This window comes from Myotis daubentonii, chromosome 18, assembly GCF_963259705.1.
Source record: "Myotis daubentonii chromosome 18, mMyoDau2.1, whole genome shotgun sequence".
NCBI lineage: Eukaryota > Metazoa > Chordata > Mammalia > Chiroptera > Vespertilionidae > Myotis > Myotis daubentonii.
The window spans coordinates 39,099,894-39,109,677 of record NC_081857.1 but is presented as its reverse complement, the minus strand read 5'-3'; the positions used below and the strand labels follow the sequence as shown (position 1 = coordinate 39,109,677).

Sequence of the window (9,784 nt, the reverse complement as noted above, 5' to 3'; positions counted from 1 at the left end):
CCTGTTCTGTGCGAAAGGAGAGGAGCCTGGTTGTTGAACATATTAGGATAATGTGTGGAAGTGGGCTGTCCCAGTGTCCGAGCCAGAACAGAGTGGATGCTTCTCACTTAGAACAACTCAGTGATAATCATGAAGGCAGAAAGCTCAGCCGGCGCTAAGCCATCCTAAATGCTACATAACACCATCAGTGGTCATACACAGGAGAGAAAGGGGAGTGGGGAAAATTGTATTCATTAATCTGGTTAATGACCACATATTTATCAATCTGTCTTAGTCCACACATCACTGACGGGCCTCTCAGTTGTACAACATTAAACGTTTGCTCGGCTAACATACGACCTCCCTCCTTCTCTGTCCTGGTTTTGAAAGGATGCCCAGGGCAGAAGGCAGGTACTCTTCACCCATGGGAATAAAGGACAAAGGAAGAAGTGGCATGCAAGAGACATGGTCTCGGTAAGCGCCTTGGAACTATTTTTAAAATCTACTTGTAAATGAATATATTGTTTGATGGTGAAAACTATCACAAACTAATGTGAATTCATTGTCTAAGACATCCAAATGGCCAACAGGTGCATAAAAAGATGCTGAACATCACTAATCACCAGGGAATTGCAAATCAAAACCACGTTGAGATATGGCCTCACACCTGTGGGATGGATGTCATGGAGAAGAGATAACAAGCGCTGGCGAATGTGGAGAAAAGGGACCTTTGTGCACCGTTGGTGGGAATGCAAATTGGTTCAGCCACTATGGAAAACAGCAAGGAGGTTCCTCAAAACATTAAAAATGTATCTACCATGTAATCCAGCAATGCCACTTCTGGGTATATACCCAAAGGAAATGGAATCAGGATCGCACAGAGATACCTGCACCCCCATGTTTATTCACATTATTCACAATAACCTAAGTGCCCAAAAAATGGATGAATGGATTAAAAAGATGTAACATATTACAATGAAGTATTATTAAGACATGAGAAAGGAGGACAACTGGCATTTGCGACTACATGGATAGACCTTGAACACATCATGCTAAGTGAAATAAGTCAGAGAAAGACAAAGGCTGTCTGATGTCACTTTTGTGTGGAATCTAAAAAAGCCAAACTCGTAAAAACAGAGTAAAATGGTGGGTACCAGCGGCTGGGGGCAGGGGGCGAAGGAGGGATAGAGTAGATGAGTTTTAAGGGCACAAACTTACAACAAGTAGTTACCAGTTTAACGACATAAGCCCTAGAGATCTAATGCACAGTGTAGTGAATATCGACAGCAATTATGTATTCAAGCTTTGTAAGAGACTAGAACTTAATTATCCCACTCACCAAAAAGAATAATTATGTAACTTGATAGAAGTGCTAATTATGACTAGGGTGGCAATCATATCGCAATATATGAATGTATTAACTTTAAAATTATAACAATGTTATATGTCAAATATATTTCAGTTTTTAAAAATTGTCTGTTTTGAGGGGGAAAGAGTATTTTAAATGCCTACAGAGAAGAGCGAAAGACGAATTCTAGTTTTTCAGGATTCTCGATGACACAGGCAATCTACAGCCCCAAGCGCATCCTCATGCGTCTTTGTATCTTGAGGTGCTAATGGCAGAGCTCCAAGCCTTCTGACCAGATCCTGGTTCCTAAAATATTATTCCTTTGAAACTGATAGCATTTAACTTTTGTTAGAATTCTTAAGAAAAAGAGACCATGAAGGTGCTCTCCCATTGCATACAGGAAAACAGCTTGTTATTATTGTTATTTTCTTTTTGTTTGCATGCAAAATATCAAAAGTTTTTTCCTGGTAAAGGACAGTCTACATTCTTAGCCTTGTAATGGCCCCTTACAGGTAGCTGGAAAGAACTGGAACATCTTCCCACGAAGCTACCAGGCTCTGTCTTGGACTCCCAAAGTTCATTCAGAGAGGTTCCGGTCAGAATCCAACAGAACCCAATTTACTTTCTGAGGTCAGGTGAACACATCTGGGGCCGTGACTGCTTATGCAGCGACTGACCATTATGTGCTCAGCAGTAGCTCACAGACCCCCCTGAGCGTGACCACTGAGCACACAGGCCGGCTCGCCCAGTGGCCCAGCCCTGGGAGATGCTGCAGCTGGGCCCGGCCAGGAATGAACGCAGGTGCTCACCACGCTGACCACTGTGCCCTGCGTGGTTCGCTTGATTATGAGTCTGAATTTGGTGCCCAAGTGCTGACTCATCTGCCAGTTTAAGAGAAGATAACCGTGGCTGCGATGACTGGGATTCTGATGGAATCGATTGAGAATGTCTATAGATGGAAATCCCCCAAATCCTTAGTGTTTAGAGGCCAAAGATGGTCAGTGAATCATTGTCTCTGGCTGGTAGGTGATGTCTGTTCTAGTCACTAAGCCCAATACAATTGTTCTATATTGGAACCTGTTTCCATCTTCAAAGGAAAACCAGGGGGCCGTGGGCCAGTGACAGTCTCTTCCTCTCATCCCCAGTACCCTCTGCTCTGTGCTGCCAGCCTCCAGACAGGCTGTCCATGACCCAAAGGAGAAAGCAGGCATTGTACCCTCCTGCCCTTCCCTGCCTCCCTGCATCCAAGTACCAGCCACCTAACACTCTTAGTCCTGATCCCCTCTTCTAACGCCAACCCGCTGACTACAATGAAAGCTGGAGCTGACTGGAGGCACTGCGCCAACAATCCAAAGTCTTCTTCCTCCTGTGTGCGTGGGCCAGTAAGGGCGTGAACAGACGACAGCCAGGAGCTTTAAGTGTGTGACCCAGGACGCTTGTCCTGCATGCAGCAACCTGCTCCCAACCTGACATCCGGCACCCCCCTCAGTCAACACAGATGGCAGGCCAATGGCAGCAGCCACAGAACTCACCTCCCAGGGGCTCAGGTCGCCCAGAGGGAACCGGTCGCAGGGCCTTGCAACACAGAGGAGCAGTCCTTCAACTCAAAACCATCTTCCTTTTTTTCAGTAGCGGGAGGTGGTCGGCAGTGGAGCAAGAGCACAAACACTAAGCTGCAGAGTCCGGTGCGTCTGCTGCTCCTGCCTTCCTTCAACTGCAAGAAATCGGCTGTGGAGATACTTAGGGGACTGCTGATGGGATCTGCATGTCATTTATCTTTTAAGAGCATCAAAAACACTTAGTTGGACTGTTTTCATTTTTAAATCCTCCCCCTCTATTCCTAGCTCAAGATTTCTGTTTACCCATGAAAGCAAACAGGAGACGTCTCCGGATTGTGTGCGCGAGGCCACGCCCGGAGGCCAGCTGTGGGTGGGTTTTGTGTCCAGTGGATGGTGTTTCTAGATTAACATATTTTCAAAAGTAACGTGACACGGGCTCCCTGCGCAGTGACTGCATTTGGTGACGCTCCCGTAATCCTATCGGCGAACTCTATCTCAGAAATACGGGGCGCCCACCCCGGCAGGGCTGTGACTGGAACCACATGCCAGTCAGGGTGGCGTCAGCCTGTGACTGTTGAGCGGCAGAAGGGAGACACCGTGATGGGCAGCACATGGGGCCTGTGCTCCCCCGAGAGCCGAGGGCCGAGGATCTATTATTTATCGTCGGCCTCAGCGAGTGGGCCTTCTGGGAGTGTGTGTGAGTTGGTGACCAGCTGTTACAAATTGTTTATCCCCAAACCATTTTACAAGTCAGAACCGAAGAATCTTTGAAACTGTGAGCAAACCAGTATTTGGAGAAGCTTCTTGGTGGTGTGTGACCAGCAGCCTTCGCTTGTTTTTCTTGCCCTTTGAGGGTCAGCGCTGTCTTTTTGGCCAATTTTCCCACTGACTTAACCACGTAGTCATCATAAATCTAAGTGATTGTCTCATTTGTATGGAAGCCATGGGCCCTTACTGTGCTTTGGGAACATTTAGAAAACTCTTGCCAATGGATTTTCTTTTCTTTCTTTCATTTTTAATGTAAACACTTTTTACATATCTTTCAAATAAAAATCAACGTTATAAAAATTGCCCATTGATTTTCTAAGAATAATTCTAATGACACATTTTAAAACACTGCTTTAAAGAAATATAATTTTTTTTCTTTATTTTTCCCCACCCCCCTCCCGTCCTCCAGAAGTATAATTTTTAAAAGGACTTTGTCCCTTCCCTAACTTTCTAGCTTAAGTTTGGCAACCGCTGCCTAGAGTGAAGAGGAGCAGAATATTTTAGGAACTTTCTTTCTCCTTTACCTAAAGACTTACCCTTCTCTCCCCTGCCTTTCACCCCCAGGCGAAAGGAAGAGCACTGACTTAAAATTATAAAATAAGAAAAATATAAGGAATAAAACGTCAAACATATTATACATCGATGCCTGATCTATGCTCCTCAAGATGATTTTGAAAAAAGTCTATCCTTGCATTAGGAAAAAACAATCTAGGGGATGCCTTAAGGAACGCCTGTGGTCAGGGGGTGGCCAGTTGGAAAGGGTGGTGAGTAGAAGCAATGAAGTGAATTTATGGACACTGACGTGGTCGCGTGACTCAGTATTCCTAAAAGCTCCACTGTTCTCTGCAGCTCCCCCTCACCCCACCCCGGGCGTGCGAGCAAGTGCCTGGGGGAGGGCTGCACAGGCTTCTTGGAAGGAACCTGAGCTAACCCCTGAGCTAACCGGGAGGTGAGGCGCCTCTAAAGCACTTGCTTTGTTCTTTATGCCTCTGAGGTTGGGGTCCTACCCACGTCCTGCTGATGAAAGAAAAATAGTTTGGGAAGGGTCAGTGACATCCATCTGAGGTGGAGCCTACCACTAAGGCAGAAGGAACGCTGGGTGATACACTTTGGATGTGTGTGATCTGCCCGTCAGAAGGTGCCTCTGGGCACATTTGCAGTCCCATAATTAAGACTGGCAACAGCATCATAAAGCACTGGGTGTTTATTATCTTCAGAGGAGGACATCCCGGACGCATCCTGTCCTAAAGGCAGGCAGACTCTTAGAAGTGAGACACGTGGGGGAGTCATGAGCGCCTCACTTCCTTCCCAAGCAACACGCCCTACTAAGTGATGTTTGGAATGATGGGGTAGGAACAGGTCTCGTTGTGCAACTTCTTTCCCACGTGGCCCCACGTGAGTGGGAAGCCCTTGACGGCTGGTACCAGGCAGCCCCCAGACCTGCTGACATGCTGCTCTTTCTCATCAGCTTCTTAAACCTCCTTCTTTGCTCCACAGGCCCTAACGGGTTGCCATGCTCGCCTGCCTTTACCAACTCCTGTCCCGGATTGAAGGTGGGGCGTCCGCATGCTGGAACCCTCTCAGTCGGGATGTTAGTCACCCAGCGTAGGACAGAGTCCCTCACCCGCCAGGACCCTACCCTCTCTGTTATCCCCTCACTCCAGGCACTTAGTCCTGTTTCCTAGCTAAGTCGTTTGTCTAGACAGCCACCACCAGGAAGTGACAGAGGCACACTTATGGGGAATATACAAACCCACCGTCATTTTTTTCTTAGTTTTTAAACTTTGTTACTGCTTTATGTTTTTCTGCTTATTGTAGAAGATGTGAAAAGTAGAGAAAAGTGTAGCGTCAGAATGCTTCAGTAGAATTCTTTCTAGTGTTTATTAAACGTTTTGCATAGCTGGGCTTGTAGCATATAGTTTTGCAACATGCTTTCAAAAAATGTAATATCAAGAGCATTTCCCATGTTATTAATAACTTTGAAATAAGTACATGTTTTCATAGTTATATCCACTGCATAGCTGTACTGTAATTAATCATTTCCCTAAGACAGTTTTTGTTGACCTGAAAATGCTTTTCTTTCACTTTTTTTTAAAATTGTTTTATTGCTTAAAGTATTACAAAGAGTATTACATATGTCTCCTATTCCCCCCGCCCTTAACAATCCCCTGGCCTCCCCTACCCCCCAGTGTCTTATGTCCATTGGTTATGCTTATATGTCACTCTTGTTTTTGAAAGATATTTCCACTGGTTAAATAATCCAATGCTGATAGTCATTTTCTATGATATATCAAAGATATTCTCACCCTAGCCAGTTTGGCTCAGTGGATAGAGTGTTGGCCTGTGGACTCAAGGGTCCCAGGTTCGATTCCAGTCAAGGGCATGTACCTTGGTTGTGAGCACATCCCCAGTAGGGAGCGTGCAGGAGGCAGCTGATCGATGTTTCTCTCTCATCGATGTTTCTAACTCTCTATCCCTCTCCTTTCCTCTCTGTAAACATTTAATAAAATATATTTTTTTTAAAAAAATTCTCCTCTGGCTTATGTTTTGCAGTTGCAAAGTCACCTGTCAGCCTGACTGTTGTTCCACCGGGCAGTATATACTTTCTATATCTGCATACATCTTCAGCTAGACTCAATTATTAAGTATTTCTCTCTCTCTTGCTGAACCCTTTGAATGTAAGTTGCAGAATTCATGGTGCTTTCTGAAATATTTAAACATTTTTATATGTTCAGCTTGCCTGAAATATTTCAGCTTGCCTTTCCTAAAAATAAAGACATTCTCCCATTGAAACATAATTCCGTGTTAGTAAAAAAACTGATTTCATAATCTCATCTAATATACAGTCTATATTTAAACTTCCCCAAGTGTGTCTTAAAATGACTTTTATGGTTCCCCTCCTCTCTCTCTCCCTCTCTCTCTCTGACTCAGGACTCCATCAAGATTCATCTTTTTTGGTTTGTTTCTTTTCATGACAATAGTGTTTATGAAGAGTGAGTCTGGGCTAGTTGTCACGTAGACTGTCTCAAATTCTGGATTTGTTTCAGAGTGTGCTTTTAAAAATATATACAAATGAAGATATTCCCACGCTTAAAATCTTCCATTGGCAACTAGAACATTTAGAAAAGAAAGCCCAAACGCATCACCCTGGCTTGCGAAGGCCTGGGGATTTGGGGTGACCTTACCGCGAACGCTCTCCTCTCCCTCACTTCACTTAAGGCCAGGTTCTCAGCCCCACTGAGCGTGTCCTCACAGGACTTTGCATTAGCCATGCCCTTTGCCTAATGTGCTCTCCCCAGAGCTTCGCTTGGAAGTTGGCTCCTTCTTCTACTTCAAATCTCAGTGTGAACCCCATCCTCTCAGAGTGGCCTCTCCTACCTTGACCCTCAGCCACCCACCCTCACATCACCCTCCTTTCACTTCTCCTCGTGATACCTCTCACCACCAGATATCTTTCTTGTTATTTTTCTTGAACTCCAGAAGAGCAGGGGCTGGGCTCTGTCTGGCTCATTGCTATGTTCCCAGCACCCAGAACAGTTCCTGACACGTAGCAGACTCTAAATACTTGCTGGATATTGTAATGAATAAGCTGAAAGTTGAGGGCTGAAAAGAAGCCAGCCATTGAGAGAGGCCAGGGGAAAATATCTAGGCAGAGGGAGCTGCCAGGGAGGAGGCCCTGAGAGAAAGAACCCTGAGGCTCGGCCTGTTAGGGCCTGCGACCTCCTGTGTGTGGAGGGGACAGGGACATGCAGGAGCACAGAGGTGACCAGGACCAGGGGACTGAGTGCTTTGCGGGCCATGGGAGGGAACTGGGATTTTATTTTAAACCAAAGGTGAGGCCGCTACAGTTTTTCAAGTAGGAGATTGACATGATCTGATTTGCACCTTTAAAGACATCATTTAAAAGATAATTCAACTTGAGATGGAGATAACTAATATGAGTGATAGAAAGCCCATGCATTTGAGAAGACTTGCAAGTGGCGAGTCATGGTTTACCGGGACATGCTCAACCTGATAGAATGCACTTCCTTCGTGGCTTTCGGATCAGCAGGCAGAGAAGAACTTATGAGTAAGAAGGAATCTTATCTGCCTTCGAGACAGCGCAGTCAGCTCATTCTGTGCCTGATATTTAAGTAGTTGTTGATAATAATAATAGGTACCCTTTATTGAGCAGCCACCCCACGGAAAGATTTATTATTTGTGTTTTGCAGTTGAGGCTAAAGAGGAAAGGTGACGACTTGTTCATGGTCAGCCAGCCAGTAAATGGTAGTTTGATGCCAAAGCTGCTGTTTTAACCTATTTGCCATCAGGCGTTCCTAAAAAGAGAAATGGTGTTTGGATCGGTGGTTCTGACCATATTCAAAGAGACACTGAAACTGGGGTTTCTTTAACAGATCCTTAAGCAGTAGGAACATTTAAATGTCATTTCGGTGGAGAAATGTATGAGAAATAGATTCTTTGGCCGGAGAAACTGTAAGTCTTGGTATTTTTATGAAGGAGAACAAACAGACCTTTATTAAAAAAAATAACTTGCTCTGGAGAGGAAGTGCATGGGAGGAAGCTCTCCTTCCCGGCTACTTGGAGCGTGGCGGCCTGTAACCCAGGAAAGCTGCCGCCGGGTCCCGGGAGCCGCGGAGTTTGCTTGTTCAGGACCCGGAGCGCCCCCAGCACTGAGCCGCCTGGTCCCCCCACGGCCCCGTCCCCGCACCGAGCCCCTGACTTAACCCGCGGAGCCCGCCGGGTGCTCGCCCTCGGGCCTGGGCGAGCCTGGGGCCGGGGCACTGGCGTGGGGCTCCCATCGTTCAGGGGTCTGGCCGGACCCGCTCAGCGCTTCCAGGGCGATGCTTGTCGCTCCGCCCACCCATTCGTGTTGGAAGAAGAAACAGGAAAGCAACTTCGCCTGTGGCCGCGGACAGGTCCCGGAGCGGGAAGGGCCCCCTCCCCCCCTCCCCCGTTTCCCCTCTCCTCCTCCCCTGTCCCCTCTTCTCTCCCCAGTTCGGCTCCGACACGCCAGCCACGCCCCCGCCCGCCCCCGGCCTGCCATTGGCTGGTCCGAAAGACGCGGGGCGTTGTCGGTTTGAATGGGAGCGCCTGGCGCTCGGCGCAGGCGCAGAGGGAGCGGGAGGGGCGGGCGGCGCTGCGAGACCCCCAGGCGGCGTGAGACCAGCGGGGCGGCGAGGGGAGCCCTGGGAGCTCTGGCTCACGTGACCGGTCGGGGGCGGGGCCCGGGGCGGGGGGCGCGCGCCGGCCGGCGGAGCTGCCCCTGTCTGGTCTGGTTCCCGCGGCGCGGCGACCGGCCCGGGGGAGGGGACGCCACCCGTCAGTCGCCCGAGGCGTCCGCTGTTGCAGCGCCGCGTTCTCCGCGCTCTCCCGACTCGACGGCCCGCGGGAGGTGAGTGGCGAGGGGCGTCTGAGGGCGACCCGCGGAGGGAGGTGGCCCGGGGTGTGTGTGCGGGCGGCGGGTTCTGGGTCCGGGGCCCGGAGTCCGGGTCGGGGCGACCGTCTTTGTTCGGGGCGGACCGCGGGGACCCCGGGACGACAGCCCGCTGCGGTCTTGGAGACTTTAAAGTGCGAGTAAAGCGTGACAGTTGCGTTCGGCGATGTTTTAAGATAAAAAGTGGAACGGGGTGCAGTGCGTCCTCGCCTAGTCCGAGTGTGAGCCCCGGGAATCGCACCCCGGCCGGTTGCCTTCACCTGTAGCCGGGCGGGGGCTCCGCCGGCGGGTGGGTTTGTCAGATACCTGCGTCCCCCTTCATCGACGCCACCTGTCGATCCGCCCTGGCGATGGTAATCGCTGCGGAGTGTCGGTCAGCGCGGGCTGGGCGGGAACCGCGGGCTGTCCCGGCGCGGCCACAGGTGCAGCCGCGTCTTCTTGTTCGATCCGTCTGACCAGGGTCGTTTGAAATCAGCGGGAGAAAACGCGTGAGGACGGACGTGCTGCCTCGGTGCGTAATTTCCCCCGCGGAGAGGCAGGCGGAGGGGGCCCCGGGCTCGCCCTCCGTCCGCGGGTGGAGGAGACGCCGGGAGAGGGGGTCAGCTCGCCCCGAGCCGAGCGCAAGCGGCCGCCGAGGGGAAGGGTTAGGCCGGTAACCGCCGGGGCGCTGCCCCCGATGCTGACGCCCAGGCCTGC

The 9,784-nt window shown here is 49.5% G+C and overlaps 1 protein-coding gene across 9 annotated transcripts in view; it reads left to right on the top strand.

Moving 5' to 3' along the window:
- The first annotated feature begins 8,720 nt into the window (after positions 1–8,720).
- The window catches only part of GPSM2 (G protein signaling modulator 2), a 37,239-nt gene continuing 36,175 nt past the window's right edge, over positions 8,721–9,784 (top strand). For 2 of the 9 annotated variants that reach the window (XM_059673427.1, XM_059673426.1), the window contains exon 1: positions 8,721–9,046. In XM_059673427.1, the coding sequence (XP_059529410.1) occupies positions 8,736–9,046 (311 nt within the window). In that variant the 5' untranslated portion in view covers positions 8,721–8,735. Of the gene's footprint in view, positions 9,047–9,181; positions 9,600–9,784 lie in introns of those variants that run through there. The other 7 variants (XM_059673428.1, XM_059673432.1, XM_059673430.1 and 4 more) reach the window with 6 other exon arrangements.